This window comes from Empidonax traillii, unplaced genomic scaffold (assembly GCF_003031625.1).
Source record: "Empidonax traillii isolate 1590-97213 ecotype Southwest subspecies unplaced genomic scaffold, ASM303162v1 scaffold91:size2966241, whole genome shotgun sequence".
In the NCBI taxonomy this organism is placed as follows: domain Eukaryota; kingdom Metazoa; phylum Chordata; class Aves; order Passeriformes; family Tyrannidae; genus Empidonax; species Empidonax traillii.
This window is the reverse complement of record NW_020955284.1, coordinates 1681463-1702645: the sequence shown is the minus strand read 5'-3', so window position 1 is coordinate 1702645 and position 21183 is coordinate 1681463. Positions and strand designations below refer to the sequence as shown.

The 21183-nt window shown below is 49.2% G+C and overlaps 1 protein-coding gene across 3 annotated transcripts in view; it reads right to left on the bottom strand.

Annotated features, from left to right (window-relative positions):
• The window catches only part of LAMA5 (laminin subunit alpha 5), an 85616-nt gene that overhangs the window by 58398 nt on the left and 6035 nt on the right, over positions 1-21183 (bottom strand). For all 3 annotated transcript variants that reach the window (XM_027881620.1, XM_027881621.1, XM_027881622.1), the window contains exon 2: positions 20799-20951. In XM_027881620.1, the coding sequence (XP_027737421.1) occupies positions 20799-20951 (153 nt within the window). The remainder of the gene's footprint in view (positions 1-20798; positions 20952-21183) is intronic.

The window sequence follows — 21183 nt, the reverse complement described above, 5'->3', positions numbered from 1 at the left end:
CATGATGTCATAGAGCTCTGAATATAATGAACTTTTATCTAACAGGTAGTCCAAGTTAAACTAAAAGCCGTTTCAGGTACATCACAAACCAAGTTGGTTGTGCAGAGCAGTTGGTGGGAAAAGTAATCATCCTGACTGGACAAAAGTTCAAATTTCCTTGAACTTCCCAGTCTGCCAGTTCACCCATATTCTCTGAAGAGCATTATCTCTGCTTGCAGGGTTTACTCCAGCCTTTTATTGTTGTCTTATCTCCAGCCTCTTCCTGCCCCAGCTTCAAAAAGAACATTGAGCATCACAGAACAATATGAATGAGCTAAAATATAAAAAGTATATATAAACACCCAGTGCAAACTCTTCATCAGCCTGGCTACCCAGTACACTTGTGGAGGCAGGATGGCATTTTGCTTGCAGCGATGAGGAGAAGCAATCTCCCCTGGCTGATGAGGACAGGGCAACTACAGGACTTCTCCTGTGTCTTAAGCACTGGTCAAACCAGAGCAACCTATCTGCAACCCATCACTAATCCCCAGCTAGGCAGCATCCACTGGGATCACAGGAGGTGGAAAAAAGGCAAACACAGCTATGTTTGTGCCAGGAGCATAAAATATGGTCCACTCTTGGGTATGATGGACTAAGCAGCCTATCTGCAACCCACACTGCAACCCTTCTGGACGATAACTGTGTAGCAGTCGATTCCTGCTGTTGCATCTGTGAGAGTGCACTGAGAAGTGTTTCCAAGGAGCTGGAGGAAACTTTGGCTGAGGAGACCACGTCCCAGAGAAGACCCTTCCCATGGACAACACCAATTCATGACAACTGGGAGAAATCCCCATGCCTGTCACACCAGCAAGACAAATCCCAGGTGGCAGGTATCCCTCTCCCAACAGCACAGCAGGACGCACACATCTGCAGTGGCACAGACCCGGAACAGCAGCCAGGCATTGGTGAGATGCCTCAAAAGGCACAAAAAAACCACAAAACCACCAAATCAAAAAGCCCCAAACTGCCTGATCCCAGCTCCTCCCACACAGTCCCGGGCTCGTGAGCCACGGCCACGCCAGAGCCCAGGCTGCCGCTGCGGGATTTTTGCGCAAGCCTCTCTCTATCTGCCCGGGAAGAGCCTGGTTATGACACCAGAGGCTCCACTGGAGACAAACGTAATCTCCCGAGATAAGGCTTGTCTGTGGTGAAAGGAAATTGGCTGCTTTGTTTCAAACCAGGGCTGCCTTGTACCTTTTGCTCATACCCTTGCATCTCCTCCGTTAAGCTGCTCAGCCCCCGTGGGTCAGCTCTGGAGCCCAGGAATAAATCACTGGAGTGGGCTCCCCGCCAGCACAGCCAGCAGCAGCCAGGGCTGTGGCCTTCTGTGAAACAGCCCTCCCTGGGACCAGCTTAATTGGGCCCTTTAGACTCGTTTCACGTTTCCAAAGGAGGCCACTATCCCCCACCACTCTTTGCTGTTTGCAGAGGCAAACCCGGTAGCCCAATCCATCAAAGCCTGATGCTAACGAAGACCAGTAACCAATTAGCAATCCCCCAGCTGACTCATCAGGGGTTCCTGAAACCTAGATGTGCTGCAGGGTGTTCACCTACTCGGGCTACACTGCGAGTCTCTTGAAAAGCAGCTTTGAGGTTATCCAGGCTATTCAAGTTTTAAGCTATTTTTAGGGCTCCAAATTATGTAGGGATATCCGGGAAGACTTCACAGATTTAGTCCCATTCCCACAGAGTTCAAGACTAAATTGCTCACAAACTCATTTTATCCTCAAGGGTGTTTTCTTAATGTTTGGCTTATGCCCTCCTGCTTCTATTGGTATTTTAATTCTTTCTAAAATATCTTATTAAATTTTATTTTAAAGGGAAAAATATGCTACAGTCTTTGTGGGTGAAGCATATTTTAAAGCATTTCCCATATTGGGAATGAAGGTCTAGAACATCCGAAAAGTCCCATCCTGCCTTTCCCATTAGCTTCAGGCTGTTACCACAGAAAATGTGAGAAGTAAAAAGGATGTATATTTTTAAAGGTACAAAGGCAGGAGAGGGCACAACAGCTGATTTAAGCTTCAAGTTAGCCTTTGCAGAAACGGCAACTACAACACAAACTGCTGGTAACTTGCCCAGCATTCCCATCCATTCCCACATGGGTACCTGTGCCTCCTTAAGTCCCCAAAAGACTCGGAGACCCCACCTTCCAACCTGCTGGGCTACTCCTTCCTTTCTTATCTGAGAAATACTTCAGTTCCATTTTCCAGCTCTGCTCTCTTTCAGTCACCTCAGTTCCCTGTGGGGCTCATGCTGGCTCATACTCCTTCAAATTTTAGTCAGCCCATAGCAAAATCTCCCCCCCCCCTTTTTTTTCCTTTCACACTATAAATTATCATCTACATCATCAGCCACTGCTGTTCTGCTCCAAGGGCTCCTTCGCAAACACACCCTGATTATAACATCACTTCCATGAGCTGATTTAGATCATGACTTGATGTTACCATCAATGAGAGCTCTATCTCTGCCTTTTCCGAGAAGATCCCATCAGATCCAGATGCTGTCACTGCTGTCCCTGGCATCACCACCTCTCTGGGTGGGGGGGCCCAAGCTGGATGTAGCAACTGCAGACAAACTCTTGCCGTTCCCCAAATTTATCAGCTCTAACTCCACGCACCTTCTTGACCAAAGAGGGAAACTACGTGTCAAACTTCGGCAACTTAATTGCCTAAAATTAGATGCAATAAGTACTATGTGGTATCCTGCAAATCTCTCATTTGTGAAAATGCCCTGGCCAGGCCAGCCAAGATCACGGGATGCAAGTTGGAGCATCCTTGCTAGGAGCAAAGCCAACACTGGCAGAAGAGGGAATACTCCACGAAGCTGGAATTCACCCCTCCTCCTCTTAATCCAAAATAGCCCCACGGCTGGCTCATCAGGCTCAATCCAGAACTCAGTGCTCTGGGGTCAGATAAGGAGAAAGGATTCATAGGCTGGAGATGTGCTGTGAAGACAGCAGCACATTGGCTGCAAGTGGCAGTGCTGGAAGGTTAACACAAAGGGGCTGTTTAAGATTGCTGATGATTTCTGCTTTGGGGTTTGGTTTTGAAGGCAGAACCAGACACTTGACTGTTGAATCTATAACCCAAAAAAGTGACTCTGCACAGCCTGGGGACGGCTGATGTATTAAGGCAAGACCACAGTGACTCCCTGCCCCGTCCATCACACAGCAGCCACTGGTCCTGCTGCACGGAGAACAAATGATCCTAACTATCCTAACTCACTTGTCCACAGCATATTATGTTTTGAAATATTTATTGCCTCCCCAATCGGAAGAAAGAAACATTTCTCTCTTGGACATAATGAAGAACACATTTCCAGTACTTAACAGCTGGAAGCTGGAAAGGTGGCCAAAGAAAACCCCTATTTTTTTTTCCCTTTAAAGTAAGCATCTGGAAAACTCATTTCTGGGGAAGAGGAGCCTTCTCAAACCAACCCGAGGAATGAGTCAATTAAACCTGGTCACTATTCAGAGGCAGGGGCTGATAAGATCATATTGTGAGTGTGATATCAACAGCATGTTTTCTGTCTGCCTTTGGCAGCTCAACTCCAGGAGGATGAAGAGAAGCTGTTTTTATTTAATGAAATGCGGCAACTCCTCCAGGCAGAGATTTTCAGGATGGTTTCGATCAGCCACTGAAGTATCAAGGGAATTTTTTCCTCTCCATCCCACATCTTTTCAGCTCATACACCCTGAGTGAGGCTGACATGTTTCTCTCCCCCCAGGATGGCAAGTGAGCCCACCTTCACTCCTCAGCTTCAAGCTGTCCCTGGGACAAGCTCTTCCAGCCCAGGTTGGCATGAACACAAGGAATGACAGCTGGCACACACGCTTGCAAGCAAAATACTGCTTTGTCCAGGCCAGACCCTCACACTAAGCCTTCCAGATGAGAAGACCTCTATTCCTCTCCTTCCACTGTTACACCATTTACTCTCTGCATCCTTAGTGCACCCCAAGGTCTGGAGCCAGTTGCTGATGATGCAGCAGGGCCATACAGTAGCTGCTGAGAGACCTGTGCCCTTCATCATGGCCGAGTCACAACTTCAAGCTGATGCCAGGCTGCTCAACCCTGCCTTCACTCCTGATGGAAAGGCTACAGCAGGTCCTGCCAGATGAGCACTCCCAGGACAGTGCTCCTTGCCCCCCATACTCCAGGAAATCCCTGCTCTGGAGGCATCGACTGCTTTTCCCAGAAGCGCGAGCAGCTGACGAGAACAGAAACGCTCCACTTTGGATGAGATGTCTGGGAAAATGTTTCTCCTCTAACTTTCATGACAGGTTCGAATTCTTTCGGAGGGAGGACTGATGTGGGTTGTTTTCAAACAGGCGCTGTGTTATTGCAACCAATAACAGGAAATTAATGGCTTGCTATGTGGTGGGACACAATGCAGTCCCCCTGGGGCAGGCTGCTGGCTGTCCCCACCGTGGCCATATCCTGTGTGCTGGCTGTCACTGCTGGATGTGTAGCAGAGTCTGCAGAAAGCACTGGACACCCCTCAAAGGACCAACAGCAGATAAAAGGGAAGAGGGAAGGCAGAGCCAAAGCCTTTCCAGGTGCCCCATCCAACGCACTCTGTCCCCCATAGCTGGGGGGGTAGTGAGGACTAAAGCCTTTGTCTGGGTTTGGTGCGTCAAAGACACTTCCAATAATGAACTGTGCCACCTCCTCTACCCTTGGGGACAGGCAAAGAGACTCCCCTCCCTCTCTCCCTGAATCCCTGGCTGCCACGTACCAGCCACTGGAAGAAAAGATGCTTCTGGCAAATGCAAGACGTTTCTTTTTGAGAAGCAGAGTTAGCTCACACTGTTCTCCAGCGTTATCTATCTCAGCATGCGACCAAGCTGTGCCAGAACAAACAGCACATCAAATAAACAACACACTAAGACAGAGCACGCTGCGGACACGTGCAGTCACTCTGCTCTTGAGCTCCAGTGGCTCCCGTGGCTCAGACATCTGCAGTGGCTTTACTTTGCTCGCCATAGAGCCACACTTTTCTCTGACCTGCCCCAGGGCTGCCTTGGAGGTTCTGTGCTGCCCAAAGCGGGTCTTGCTGCTGACAGAGTAGCCCAGCCCAACTGTAACAGCTTCACTTCGCCGAGGGCTGATGCTTTCAACACAACTCCAGCTACCCTGGTTAGAAAGGTCCCAGCACACCCAACTGCAAACATCACTGCGAGCGCTCCTGCTCAGTCAGCATCGAGCCAGCAGCAGCACTAATCCACCTGCTCACATTTCCAACACCGAATCTCTGGCTGATGCAGCAGCCAGGGACGGGAGGAAGTGTCGCAGCCCAGAACTTCTCCAGCCCATCGGTGTGTTTCAGGTCATGCCTCTGACCCAGTTCCAAACCCGGGCGGTTTCTATTCGCAGAGCTCGAGGAGCTGTGCCGCGGCCCCGGCCGTGCTGCCGGCCATGCACCTGTCAGCCCCTCTCCCTTTCAGCAACCCGACCCCGGGCGGCCACGCCACGACCGCACTCACATCCTGTCCTGGCCCTGGGGACACTGGACTCTGCACCAGGACTCACTGCTGACGTGAGATGTGGGGAAAATAAACCCCAAAGCCTTTCCAACGCCGGCACCAAAGGCGACATCCCAGCCTGCACAGGAGCCATCTCGTGTTTCCCTCTTCCTGGTGGCGTACGCACGATAACTGATCAGTCTCACCACTGCAGAAATCCAAGCCCTTAACCCCAACTCCCTGCCCAAAAAATAGCATCACTGGGAGGATTTACTACCCCTCAACACAAGTAAAAAGGACCAGAACTCACATACCAGTTATGGATACAGCATAAGCACAGGATTACAAACTCAGCATGCCTGGAACACCCAGCACGTGTCCTCACTGGAGAGGAACCACCAGCACTGCAGGCACAGGGAGCACATCTCCATCAGGCTCTGGGATTTGCTCTGCCTTTTGCTCAGGCAGAAACAGTGAAAGGGGAGCACATAACCACAAGGTGGGGAGGTGCACATTACCCTGCACCACTGCTGATCATCACCAGAGTCTGTGCTGCTCCTTGGAGGAAGAACCAAGGACACAGGGCTGGGACTTTGGGAGGTGGCAGTAGCACATCTTGAGACGAACAAGAAGCTTTTCATGATCTGATATAAATACCACAAAACACCTTTAGAGTAGCTGCAGAGAGCAGCCATATAACTTCTACCTACCCTTTGCTAAACATGCACAGTTATTCTAGAGGCTGGGTCCTTGCAAGTGCAATTTAGCATTGAATACAGCACCGTGTGCAACAGCAACAAACACCATGGGGTCTGCAGCAAGTAGCTATTGGGAATCTCTGGATCTCAGCAGGATTCACACTAACCTGAGCAGGTTTGGCTCAAGAGCTGTTAGACAGCTGTACTTCAGTCCAAGGGAGGCCACTGTACTGTACAGCCCTGCTCCCAAGGGGAGCTTTATAAATATTTTCCACGATAAACATTTGTAAACAGTGTCTTTCAACATGTCCGATACCAGATTCTTGATCTCCTGTTTTCAAAAGGAGAGTCGTCATCTTCAAAGGAGGGGAGGCAAAGCCATTCATGCAAACAGGATAGCTACAAGCAATCCAGTTTGGCACTCGCCTCCAAAGCTCTTGACGTGGGTGTTTTTGTACTAGATGGTTTGTCTACCAGGCACAGCCAAAACCTCCCCTGCGATGCCTCCCAGCACTGTTCCCAGGCACAGGGTACAGTGCCCTGACAGCCTCCAGAAATCAGATCTGCCTGGGGAAACGTGATCACCTCCATTCCTTTGCTGCTGAGGGACAGGGGTCACATTCTGCCAAGATCACAGCAAAGCAAAGCAGGCTGGCATCTGACTCGGAGCCTCACGGTTCATGAAATCAATATACAGGCCACAGTAGTAATTTCGTGTCCCCTGCTCTTTGAAGAGTTCCCTCCCTTCCTTCTCCCCTGGCCACAAAGCCAGGCTCTGGGTGGTCCCTGCCAAGACTGTAAATTGACTTGTTGAAAGCCTTAGCAAAAGAAAGGTCAGATGCCTTATAAACCGAGCAGGACCCACAGTGCTGTACAACTACTTTCAGATTACGTGAAGGATATGCACATCCACACAGCTGCTCACACCGCAGCAGGCATCACATCTCATCCAGGTGCTCCCACGTGGCACAGGTTTCCCCCAGAACAGCACGTGGAAATGCAATTCCTGAAGCCATGCCCCACACACACCTTTAGCTCTGGCTACAGAACAGGGATAAGGTGGGGTGAGCTGTAGAGCTGCTGCCCTTCCTGATGGATGGCAAACTCCCTCATGGGAACCAAACCTGATGGGAAGTGGAGCTCAGACTTGGCACTCTCCAACTTAAAGGGTCAACAAGCCAGCAAGGAGCCCCTGTAAGGAGGGACTCTCCTGCAGGTTCAGCCACAACAGGACAACAGCACATGCACACCTATGGACACCCCTCTGGAGGCACACATAGGGCTGATCCAGAGCCTGCCAGCTACCAGGAGGTGACTTCATGCTGTGAACCCACTGCTGGTTGAATGCTTACTGCTGGAAAGGGAAAGAAAACATGGAAGGAGCCACAAAACTCACAGGGAACAGCGGTTTCATGAGCTGGGCAGGGCACCAGCCACACTGTCCTACAGACAATGTCACATGGGACCAAAAGGCACAGCAGTGTGTGGGGCTGCACAGCCTGGCTTGGCTGGAATCCCTGAAAGCACTTCCCAAGGTCACAGCATCCTTATTCTGATGGTTGGGAAGAAGGACAAGGGGGTAGAGAGCAGGGACAAGACCACAGATACACCTGACAGAGACCTTCAAGCCAGTTTTCAGTCCTTTTCTATGACCTGCCATCCACAAAGGAGACTGCAGTTCTGTGCTGCCTTAACATGCTACAGATCCTACTGCCTCAGACCCTAAAAAAAAAAAAAAAAAAAAAAAAAAAAAAAATTGCCCAGCAATTTGGGAAAACCCAACTGTCCTACAGGTGTTCTTACTGCTCCCAGCCCTGCAGTTGCTGTACCCCACACAGCATCACTGCAGGGCAAACAGGCATTTACAGCTTTGCTCAGCCCCTCCTGCTTCCCTGATCCCACTGCCCAGCTCTGGGAAGGAACAGAGATAAGGGGAGTGCCACAGAAAACATGAATGTTTAAGAAACCTGTGATTTAGTGGAGATAAGAAGTCTGGGTGAGTAAGTACACACCACTGAAATAAAGACCACTGCTGAAAGAAGGGCGGGCATATGGAACGGCATGTGTCCAGGGTGGGGGCACAGCACAGGTATGTCATCTACTTCAGAGGTTACAAAACAAGCCTTTAAGCAATAATCAGCACAGTCTGATGAAACATGTCCAACTGGCCTTCATGGAAGTGTCTCCCTGAAGATGGCTCACGGATGTCAGAGCAGCCCAGGGTGCACAGAGTGGGATCCCACAGCTCCACTGAATGTCCTGGCTCCTCTGCCCCATGGCCTGAGGTAATATTCATGGTGTTTCAGACAAAAAGCAGCACTGGTGTAAAACAGAGGGGGTAGAGCAGCATCCTTCCTGACCTGAGCTGATGGCATATGATCCCAGCCTCTCCAAAAGCTCCCCAACACACTGTTCTAAGAGGTGCACAGACCTGCTATCAAAATCGTTTGATAATGTGTCTCCTGGGCTGAAGAAGGCTGACAACAAAGTGGTGGGAGAAGAAAATAAGGAATTAACTGCACAGAAAAAAAGTCACATTTCCAAACACCATGGGACCTGCTGTACGAAGCGGTTATTCCATCTCTACAGCAAGCTCAGAGCCAGAGGGAGACTGCTAGAAGTGAAACTGCAACAACTGAGGCTCTGCAGGGTCCAAATCAGCTCCACTCTCCTACCCAGTAACTCCAAGCGTTTCAGTTGCCAGCCCCAGGGATAACTTAAGCCAGCAGTAATATCTCAGTGCAGTCCTTACTGTGAGCACACAATTCCCCAGGCTCCTTAATAAGACATATTAATTTTTCACACTGTTAAGCAGAAAGCAAACAGCTTAGACATTTCTGTTCCTACATTAGGCTCTCAAGCACTTTTGCTGCATATCTTATCAGCACAGCTTCAGCAGCCTTTCCAAGCCGTTTCAAGACTTTGGCCTTCAGAAACCTGGAGAGGGGGGTGGAAAAACCCTCTATTCATACTTACCAAAGCATAGCACATTTTCAAGAGGACATTCCTACCATCCAGAGCAAACAAATGTTCCCAACTGTACATTCTATGAGTTGTTTGAGTTGTAGCAAGTAATATCAATACAGGTTCACTGCACAAGGTATTCAAATATTCTTAGGAGTTCCTGGGCCAGTTTAAAATTGAAAGGGAGAAGCCAGACAAAAGAATACTTGTCTGTGCTTTAGACAGCTTGCAGGCTGGTTTCTACACCCCGAGTTTTACAAGCATAGCTCCATCAGCCAGGGCCACAAGCTTGTTGAGACGGGCTCTCTGGAGCCACCTGATCTGCTATGACAAAGAGGAGCTAAATCATCCATCTTACAGGGCACAGTGGGCAGAGCAAGGTGTCAGAGCACCAGCTCAGCTGTCAGTCCATCACACTGAGGAAGAGCTGTCTCACCCTCTCTATACACCCCAAAGCCCCTGGACATCACTGCTTGGGCCACATCGAGGAGTTAAGCCCCAGACACTGCAAATTCACTACTTTGGCTTGCCACTATCACTACAGCTCTGAATCTGTGACAGAAAGACCTTTTGCAATCATGGCAGTGCTTGGGCGTCACCAAGCAGAGCCTCCAGCGGTGTTGAGTGGCGCAGGGGCAACCATCATCTTCACCACACGACTGAATTCTACTAAAAAACCCAGGCCTGTTGCAAGCTCAGCTATTTAATTCAACTAAAAAACCCAAGACTGATTTTAACCTTGACAAGGCACAACTCGTACAGGTGTGACACAGCAATTTCCCATCAAAGAGAGGACTTCAGACCCAAACTGTCTAACCCACTCAGGTCCTCTTTTTCCTTGCATTTATGAGATTAAAAAAAGAAAAAAAAAAAAAAAAATTCCCATGTCATACATTTCACTTCCAGAGCCGCAGGAAATCCACTCCAAGTCGCATGCCAACTTCAGCTCTGAGGGTTTCCTTGGGCTGTTCCTTCCAGTGACAAGGAGAACAAAGCAACCTTGGCAACTGGCCACGCTACAAGTAAATATTTCCCCCATTCCCTTGAACGAAGTGGATATCCTGTCACAAACCTGCGCGCATGGGAAGGGTGAGGAGAGGAAGGAAACGGAAGAGGACGAATTAGCTGAAAATTGGCACAGCGTGAGAGGTCTCAGCTTGCCACCAAAGCCCCTGAAAGGCTTCTCATTTTAAAAGGCCAAATGCCAAAGTCGAATGACTCACACAAAGCTCAGAGGAACCTCAAAGCCCTCTGGCACTCAGGAGCAGTATACCTGAATGCCACTTCCTTTCCTCTCTCCATTCCCTGTCTTTCTTAGTTCTCCATTCCCTGGGTCAAGGGGTTTTAGAAGGTCCCTTTCTGAACCACTGACTGAGAAGACCCAGCTCCAAGCAGAAGAGAGCGCCCCTTGCACCACATATTAGGTCCCTGCCCCAAACACAACTGCACCCACCTTCCAGGCATTTGAGCAGCATCACCCTTCTGTAATTCCTCTGCATGGTCCCTGCAAGCTTTGACAGCACTGGGTTTATTAAAGCTCTGGCCGTTGGCAGATTTCAACAAAGCCAATCCCAACATGTGCAAGCGGGTTTATTCTTTTAAAAATCTGCATTACAGCCATGCACTGTGTTAGCATTTGTCAGCAAGTTTCCCCACCATGACACTGTCATTCATAGCTGGGTTAGCTGACCCAACAGCAGCACATACCAGGGTCACAGCAGGATTAACATTCCCAAAGCACTGCTAGCACCAGCAGAGATCTGCAGCTACTGTGTTTGTGTGGAGTTCTTACTGCTGTTTGGACTTATGAGGGTCACAAGAACACAGGGTTTGCCCTCATGATCCCCCAAGACCCTGCTGCATTTACAGCCCTATTTACAGAGACCTGAAGCAGGACTGCTCCAAGGCAGAAAGTAATGACTGGTAAAGAAAGGAAAAAAACAAACCCCATCCTGGAGTCCAGCCAAAATCTTTGTGCCCACTAAGTTTGGGTGGATGCAGACTTTGCAAAAGCCTGGAAAAGGATTAAGGAACAGCTTTAGCAAACAGCCAGGACAACAACAGTGAAGTCACGACGAAGCCAGCGATACAGTTTTCTGTTTGCAGTCATGAGTCTGTGATTACAGTTTGTAACTATGTGCAAATACCAGAAAGCCATTCTTTTCCTCTTCCCATCAGGGCTTGGCATCGTGCACATTTAACTAGATCCAAGAGATGCCTACAGCAGCATGCCAGCTGGATTTTGGTCACAGGGCACGCTCCGACCCACAGTGACGGGAACTTGTAGGAACCCATAAACAGAGCTCAGCTGTGAGTGTGAGGGAGAGCTCTGTGAGCAACTGAAAAAAAAGAATTGTGGCAACTCTCAGTTTGGCTGTTTGCTTGTCCCTGCATGGGTTATGCAAACAACCACTGGTAGGACTCAGGATGCCAAGCAGAAGATGCAAAACGATTCTCAGGCAGAGCACATCAACTAGAGCAAGCTACACGCACAGGCAGATTCCAACAGGAAATCTGCTCCATCAAAGATGCAGTTTTCAGCATCCAGGTACATGGAAAAAAGACATCAGTGATACGCTAATCTTCTAGGACAAAGGCAACTTATTCTAAGGGAAGTTGTTCTAATTTCCAGATAACCACGTACACCATGTAACAGACACTTATCCCTGCAGCAGGAGCTCAGCCAGTTTAACCCTGCTGGCAGAGCCCAAACTTCTCAAGGTAGATGCAGCTGGGAACAAGAGGCGTGATGCTTCCTGCCACATCATCTCTCGTGAATGTTTTGTTGTTTGACAGAAGGAAGGAGAAGACAGTTTGCTACCATCCTAACACTGTCCTCCAGGAGCTCTGACTGACAAGCCTAGGCAAGTCTTATTGCAGCAGCAATTGCTGGCCCCGTTACCTGCTCATCCTCTCTGCCAGAGTTGTTAGCCCTGAGCAGAGCTGTCAGAAAGCAGCATGTCTCCATCCCTGCTGCTCCAGAGCCATCTGGCAATCTATCAGCAGCAGCACATCCAGTTTGCACCACATCCTTGCTGCCAGCAAGTAGATGATACCCAGTGCACCTGGAGAACATAAACCATCTTGGAAGGGGACTGAGAAGGGAAGAGGGTGCTGAGTTCCTAAACTATACCAGCAGTTCCACCTCTGCTCTCCCTGTCTCTGGCTGGTTGCCCTGCCAAAGCAGCGTGTGTAGGGCCAGGTTGGGGTTCCTGGAGGAAACAGGAACCGTGGCTTCCTATGCTGTACAAACAGGAGTTGGCACCATCCAGACCCACCTTCCATTAGCAGTGACCTCATGTTAACAAAGGCTTTTTATAGTCATGCTTGGCAAGTCCTTCTGTGGAGAAGACTTGGCAAGTCCTTTTATGGAGAACAAAGTAACATCATTCCCCTTGTTCTTGTCAGGAGCCAGTGACCAAAGCAGCCCCAAACCACTGCCCCATCCTTGTCTTCTCAAGGCCCTGTCCTCCTCCTCCCTGGATCTCCCAGTACAAAACATTCCTGTTCCAATCTCTCCTCTCCAACCATCCCCTCAGCACACCTCCAGAAGCAAAACTTCAGCTACCAGGTCTCTGTGTGAATAGGCCACATTTTCCTCATCTGCTGCCACTGATCCCGAATCCCCTCATAAGTCATTTCTAAAGACTCTTCCAACCCATCACACCAGGTATGCGACTCTCACTTTGTGCCTTCCTACTGCTTTCCCTTTCAATTTCTATCACACAAAGTACTATTTATTGCACTGCTTGGCACTACATATGGGAGGGGAGGTCTGGAATTTGAAGAGCACTGAATCCAGAAAACAGGAAGCAGCTGAGGATCAAGGCTGGGCACAGCCCAGAGGCCCCCATTTATGACTATAATAAAAGGATAAGGCAGAGATTAAAGCAAGGCTGAGCCAGGCTTGGTAAAGCATCAAAAGAAAGGTGCAGGGGGCTAGAACAGGCTTGAAAGAGCAGAGAAGCTGAGTAGGCAGATGATCAGAAGTGTATTTAGCATCCTCCTTGCCAGCCCGTTGGATCTGAGCCAGTACATTGCTACGCTGGAGCTGCGGAGTGCAAGGACAGCTCCTGGAAACATGCCCCAGGAAGCAGGAAAAGCTCACTTGAGGGTCTTCTCATCTTGATCAGGACAAGCGTCAAGAACTGGCTGTGCAGTGCCACAGGATGAGCCTGTCCCCCAGTCCCTCAAGAAGAACAGGACTGGCAGCAACTCCAGGCTCACAGCCCTTGGCTTCAGCAGTGTGCACTGGGGTATGTGTGCAGGACACGAGTTCATGGACAGCCAAGCACCCCACAGGGGTAAGGAATGCTGTCACTTGCTGGAGGAGGATGACAGACAGAAGAGAAGGGCTGTGCAGGGCCAAGCCAAGAGTCTGCCTCCAGAAATTCTCTCCTGCGAACAATTTTGTACTCACTGGTCTGGAGCTGCACAGGCTTCTGCACACAGAAAATGATAGAGATGGAGTATTCCCACTTTGGAGATGGTACAAGCCAAATCACAGAAAATTTTAACTCATTTATTCGGATGCCAGCACGCTCTGTGCCAGAGCTGCGAACCTCTCCGGTTCCACCGGGCACGCTGACCTTCCCAAAACCCCGTAACATCTCTCTGAAGGAAAAAAACAACTCTCCAGTAAACAGGGGCCTGACCCAGACGGTTCTGCTCTGTTTTAACTTGCCTGGTACAACCACAAACAGAGCAGACAAAGCTGACCCCCAGAGCACGTGTATCCACTCACATTCACACCCGATTCAAGGCACGCTCTTGTTTTCCAGCCCAGCCAAGCAGACACTTTCCAGGAGAACAGCAAGAAATTACAAGGCTTGCCTTCCAGCTATTCATTACAAACTAAAGCCTCCCATACACCAGCTTGCAGCTCCCCTGACCTCTCCCAGTCTCGTGCTCGCCCCGAGGCTTTTTCCTGATCTTTGAAGAATCCCAGGGAGCTGAGAAGGAAGGGACAGCCTGGAGGGAAGGGTAGGAGACCTCGCCATCAGCCTCTTTGTTTCTCATCACACCAAAATTAAAAACAGGCAACAATATCTAGGGAAAAACTACAGTGGAAATCTTCCCCGTACTTCTTAGAAACAGTAATTATCCTTTCATCAGTCATTACCTGGAGCTGTTCTGAGGGGGGAGGCTGAGGCTTATTTTAACACCTGGTTCAGGTCTAGGCAGAGCAAGCACAGCCTCTGGGAAGATTAAGCCGTTGAAGCACAAGGGTCATTTGTACAAGATGCAAAGGATGGGCAGAAACACCCTCCTTGGAGGCCACAAAAGGTGCCACAATGCTGAGTGACCTGCCCAGAGCCTCCTGCTCCCGTGCTCTTCTCCGTGCTCACAGCCTGGCAGACGTGAGGCAGGGCAGGTCTTTCGGGAATCAAGTGATACAAGTGAAATACCACCTACTCATTGCAGCCCTGGAAGACTGATTTTAAGCAGTACTGGTTCATGACTTGAGCAAACATAACATGCAATTAAAATTCATGTGTCATCCATGATTTACCTACGCTGCTATCCTGCACATCTTTTCCCTGACAGCAGTAACAAAGAATAAAGAAGTTTCAGCCTTGACTGCTCTGGATCCTGGAGCTTGGCATCCAGCTTGGCAAGGCTGTTTGAAAAGGAAAGGATGGGTCTGCCCTTGCTGCCAGAGAGATGCCCACTTGATTAACAACCAGACACTCCCTGCCCGCTCACCTGAACGGCTCCCACACAGCCCTTGGAGCCAGGAATCTGGTGGGAGCTGGCAAATAGCACAGAAAGGTTGAGAAGGGCCAAGCAAAGGAAAAATATCTCCCTTTATCAGCACAAAAAAAAAAAAAAAAACCAGCCCAAAAACCAGCTGCTGGTCTGGGTCAGGGGAACTGCAACTTTGAGCAAAACAGAACAGCTTTCACAGCTAAGTTAATTTAAACAATAAAGGGGAAAATAAATTGGGAGGGAAGGGAACATCCATCCACTTGGGCTCGGTGCCAGCTCCCAGTGCTGCACTCTCCCACAGTCACACCTTTTCTGCTTTTCCCAGAGAAGCATTACAAATATGCACCCCACTTGCACTCCACAGCCATGGCAAAGGACAGCAGCACTGAACAGGCTCTGTAGTTAAATGGGAGCCACAGACCATTTCAGATCGGGGAACTGCAATTCTGAAGCCTCTGAACAGATGAAGATCCCGATCTACTTTTGAAGGATTTAATGGCAATTGCAGAGGACTCCACACAGGAGAAGAGAGCAAAGGCTGAGCTGTTCAAATAAAAAGGATTTCTGCTCAGCCTACTTAACATGCTTTATTTTTAATACTGCTTTTGCTCCAAGAGCTGGAGAACAATTTGGAGAAAGAACGTCTTTGTTAGAGATTTTACACCCCAGCCCTTTATTTAAGGTGCAAAAGCTCACAATAAATGTCACTAAGCCCTCCTACCCCTTTCCCACAGTGGTGCCCCAGCACAGTGAAGACCAAGTAGTCTTTAACAGCAAGAGACATGAAGTAAAAAACATGTAGGGGGGAAAAAAATTAAAAAATCTCAAGTCTTCACCCATTCTTGCAGTGTTCCATGACAAACCCCCTAGGCAGATAAGGCAGCCTGGGGCCCTGAGAGAAAAGGACACTGTGCATTTCCCAGCAATTTGTGCTGGGGAAAACGTTGCAGAAGACATTCCCCACCAAGGGGAAGGAAAGGAAGAGAGACTCACTTCAATTTTACCCCTGTGTACAGCAAGAATGAACAAGGATGTCTCAGAGGGAAATGCCGGCAGCATTTACATCACCCAGAGGCACTGGGTGATCTCACAGCAAAGGAAATGAAGTTGCCAAAGGAATAATGTGAAAGAAGACAGAATTTTACCTGATTTTCAGCTGAAAATGCTTCTTGGTTGATCATCCCTATCCCACACCAAGCCTAGGGAAAGCAGCCCCTAGGCAACAGCTCCCTTCAGGAACAACCACAAGCATTCTCTTGCTATTTCATGAGTTTACTCATCAAGAAGGATTTTTCAATTAAGCCAGGGAATAAATATCAGATTCATCTGCACGCTGAAGGCTTTTGGGAGGCAGGTAAGCCTCAGCCCATCTCTTTGCAAGACTTTCCTTCCAGCTGCCTTTCAAAGAGGGCTCCTGAAGATCTCCACCAGCAGCTTCCAATACTATTTCAATTAAATGAAAATAAGTGGGAGGTTAGAAAGTGAGGTGAAAGAAGATTTCAGAGCATTGTGACACACAAGGTCCTATGCTCTGCTTCAGTGAAGTTCCTTTAGCATTAGGCCAGGTTTAATCCAGTCCAAATCTACCAAAGACAAGTAGGAGTTTAATATTCATTAACAAGAAATGAGTTCACACAAAGAGGATTGAGCTGTTCGTGCAAGCCAGGCATTTGACTACATTTGCCCATTGGTAGGTATCCTGCAAAGCCAGTCCTGAGGGGTCACATCTGCAGTGCAAGAGGGAACAGAAGCAGGTTTATGCCCTGAAAATCCACCTGGGGGAAAACCACCCATTCCCTTTTGAGCAAAGTTTTGCGCTGAAAGGCCAGCAGCCTGTTGGCCAAGGGCTGAAGTGCCCCATGTGTACTGTGTATCAATACTTTTACTTCTGAGCTAGATGAGCCTAGCAAGTGTAAGTTAATCAGTCCAGAGGCCAGTAAAAGTGGCTGCTTTGGCATTGTAATTACTAGAAACCTCATGAAATGCTTCTCAAAGCACTCACTAAGTCATCAACCTACTCCCTTGCAGAGGCACATCCTACAGTGACTACAAAACACACCTTCAGACTGGCCCAGGGGCTTGGCTCACAATCCCTTTCATTTCCTTTCCATCTTCATGAGTTAGCAACGAATGAAACTTTTTTTTCCCTCCCTTTAACCCTAAAGGGAGCTGCATTTTAAGCAGTAACACCCTGGATCTCTCCAGAGGAGGAGGCTTCTCTTCTCTCCTCAGCGGCAGAGGCGAATGGACACTGGGGTTTCTTGCCGGCGATGGGTGTTTGGGGAGGCTGTGTGCCCTCCATGAGGCACTGCTGGATTAAATACTTTTGGGGTGTAAATCACAACTCCCTGCAAAGCTTCAGTCTGAAATTCTGTTCTCCAGTGTCACCAGGGCCAGCAGGCGATGCGGGGGGGAGATGGGGGATGTATCCAGCCACCTTCTCACCGCAGCAATTAACCTCAAGCAAGCACTGGCACGAAGCTCCTGCTATTGCATGACTGTGAGCATTCCTCCCCACAGAGTTTATCATAAAGCACCAACTACCCATAAACATCTCTGGGAAGGGCTGGCCTGGGTTCACCTTCATGCAAAGAAGATGTCAGGCCCTGGCAAAAAGCCAGCCATTCATGTTTCTTTAAACCTCCTGATTTTTGTCAGCTCTGACTCAAATGACCTTCTTGGAGAAAAAAGAAAAAAAACAATCAACGAAACAACAAAAAGAATCTTCCATCACACCCTTTCCTCCCCTCCACCCACTGTGGCACTTAATCACTCTAGGATCACAGGGGACAATTCCCATGGTGGCAGTGAGTCATGGTCTCCTGTCCCTCTGCCCTCTGCACAGCCCCTCTGCAGCAGAGGCACTTTCCCATTTCCAGCTGGTCTGGAGCCTCCAGGCAGGAGAGGAAATAGCGTGGAGCTGAGCAGCAGTGGGGCAGGCTTAAGAGCCTCCATCACGGCATGGACCTCTTCCCTCCAAGCCAGGTAGGACAGCCAGTTTTGGGACTCTGACAAGTCCACATTGTCCAGCAACAGCAGTGTCCTCCCAACACAGCAACTTCAATTCTTCCTCCCTTTCCCCTACAAGAAGAAAAATCACTCCTCCTCACGGAGGGAGGAACAGATACAGCACCAGCAGGAGCAATTCTGATCCAGCCTCCCCAGCAGATAATCGGACTCAGCCTCTTCCCAAACCGTTGTGGGAGCTCTGATCCGCCTTGCTGATGAAGCCATTAAGATTAGGCCACTGCTGGCACTAAGATGACGTGAGGAGAGTGTTTAATATCCTCACACCAGCTGGGTGGCCAGCCCAAGCCATTCTTTAACTCATTTGCTGGCTGTGAATATTCCTCCTTCTCTCCTTCCCACAGGATTTTAACATCCCCGTGAGGAGAGCAAGCTCCCACCTAGGAAAAGCAAAGACCAACAGGCTGCTTAATTAACTGCCCCTCTCCCAGTTGCCACAGACTCGCCAAATGCTGGAGAAACCAGATTCCAGCCGGTAATTAAGCACTTCTGGCTGGAGAGGGATGAAGCCAGCAGGGAAGCACAGGAGCAAAGGAAGGGGCTGACACCATAAACCCTGTGCCAGCCCCTGCTGTGCCCCCATGCCATCAGCTCCAGCACTCCAGGCACTCATGACTCCCCCAGAGGGATAAAAGCTTTTAGTGGCCATCAGTCCCTTAAATTAAATCTTAATTGGTCCAAGAGCTCCCTAGAGGGATACACAAAGCAAGGAGAGCCCTTGTTTGCCAGCCAAAATAAAGCCCTGCTCTCAGACGTGCCTTTGAGGGTGTTGTTACCTGTGCTGTTTCACAGGTATCCAAGGAATTTCTAAAGCCTGGCTGCCAGGTATGCTGGCCTGATCCTGCACTCACCCTGCTGGGTCCTAAGAAATCCTATTTCTCTCTTCCATCCTTTCAACCAGACTCAACTTCAAAAAGAGGAAATAGGATTCTTTAACATTTCATCTTGTTCATATTGCCCAACCAATCAAAACAAAGGAGGGAAAAGCAAAGACCTGACTCTCACCAGGAGGATAAACAGGTTACTATAGCAGTTACATGCAATAAGGGCACATATAAAGGGGAAGCCACTAAAAATGGTCTGGGGCCTTCAGTTTGCCCAGCTGTTGAGATCAGCTGGGTATGATGTATTGCATGGGTGGCAGGGAAACAGAGGGTCTGTGAGCCCACAGAAAATCCACAGCAGGTGAAGCATCTGCCTCCAGCACCACATGCAAATTTTGGTACTAACCCTGCAGAAATGATCATGCAATCCCACCTTCCCGGGTACCAAGGGCAAATAGACTCAGGAGAGGAGGGCAGGAGGAGGTGGTCAGCTTAGACAAGCTCAGTTTTAACAGTTACTGCAGCCCCTCCAAATTATTCCAGGCTCTGTCTCCCAGCACAGCAGCTCTGAAGGCCACAAACCCCCAGGTGAGCCAAAGGCAGCAGCTTGCAAGAACACAGCACAGCTGGGTTAGCTCTGGCCTAAAGCCAGAAAGCTGCCACAGAGAACGACAAAGAGGAGGAGAAGCTCCCAAGGAAAGCTGGTCTTTGAAAATCCCTCTCCAGAAGACGTGAACAATCAGAAAGGCACACTGCAGGCTGGCCCTTGGACAGAGGGGGAGAGCAATCCACCCACCAGCACATCCCTGCCAGCTGGGATGCTTCTAAGAGACACAGCAGATGCCACCCACGCTGGCCAGGGCTCAGCACAGCATGTGCAGCCCCGGGAGGCTTTGCCCACACAGCTATTCTGTGATGCTTGGTGTGCCCAAGGCGTTAGCAGATATTTCACTGGAGCTGTGCACAGCACAGCTTTGCACAGCTGGCACTTGTGGGAAACAACAAATTCGTGGAGGATGCTTGAGAGAATCTAAGCAAGTGCTACAGGGCAGAGACAGTCCCAGTGACCACAGTCTGCATTGGAGGCATCTAACTAGAAGGGTGGACTCATCAATACAGCCCAGATATTCATGGCTGCAAATCTGGAGTCAGACACCTTACAAACCACAGTGACAAATGAGCCTTTACTCCACCAGAGGGTGAAAAAGCCACCTGTGAGAGACCAGTGCAAACCTTTAGCGTCCAACGAGGCTCAAAATCCCTGCAAACAGTGCAACCTCCCAAAGGGGCAGTGACTCAGGCCCTGAAAGGCAGCTGAGCAATCACAGCAGCCAGATTTCCTGTGCAAGAGGTGAGCTGTCCACAGCTCCACAACTGCCCCATCCCATGAACCTTCCAGCCAAGGAGAACCCAGATGTGGCTGCAGGGCTTGTAACAGAGCTAGGGGAAGCACAGACCCACATCCCTCAGCCCTTCAGATCCTGCCTTTGCACTCCAGCCAGGGCGTCTTTTCTGCTGCTTCCCTCTAAGATGAGGAAAATCTGAGAGAACACTCCATTTCCAGAGGGACATTCTGTGGATGAATAGGAGCAGCTGAAGAGGCAGTGGGGGCTGGCAGCCCTGCTATTACAATGGTAATTCCCTTTGACTTGCCAGCATTAGAGACCAAACATCCATTGTCATCCTTTGTCTTTTATAGGAAGAAGATCTTCAGCACAGACTTGCTGTTTTTAAAGTTTTAAATGCACTGGTTAAAAGCTTTAGAGAGCAACCTTGAATTTCTCAGAGCCATATTCTCCCATTTTGGGGTGAAGCCTTACTAACTGACCCCCTTCAAGAGTTAGGTACACTCTAAGGTGAAATGGCACTTACAAAATGTGGTGGGTTTCCATGAGTGACTCAACTTTTAGAGAGAATCCCTTCCATATTTTAACTAGAACCTCATGCCACGTTATTAAATGAGTGGGTTTTGTCCCACACTTCCACAAAGGCTTACTAAAGGATTTTAGAAGCAGAGCAGCAGGTGCTCACCAGCATCACCTACAACATAACGAAGAAGGGAAATTGGGTTACCTGTCCAAGGTCCAAAGTGACGTTGACCTGGTTGAACTCCAGCCCCCGGGAAAGAGGGGGGCTCTGCCACCAGCGCTCTGTCCCATCAATGGCATTTGTGATGGGGTGGGCCTTGTTGCTGTTTGCAGAGGAGCAGATGTCGCAGTACTGGCCCTGTTGGAAAGCACAAAACCAACACTTAAAGCCCAGCCAGAAAAACGTGGTACAAAGCAGACAGGTATCACAGCAATTCAGAAAATACAGGGTGTAAGCCCACTAATGCAAGTCTATGCATAAACTTTTTGCTTGCACTGATTTGAAGCATGAATGGAAAAAAGAACGTGAAGAGGTTCAAATACCCCCTCAATCACCCAGAGCAGCATTTGGGCTGCTGTAAGCAGCATCC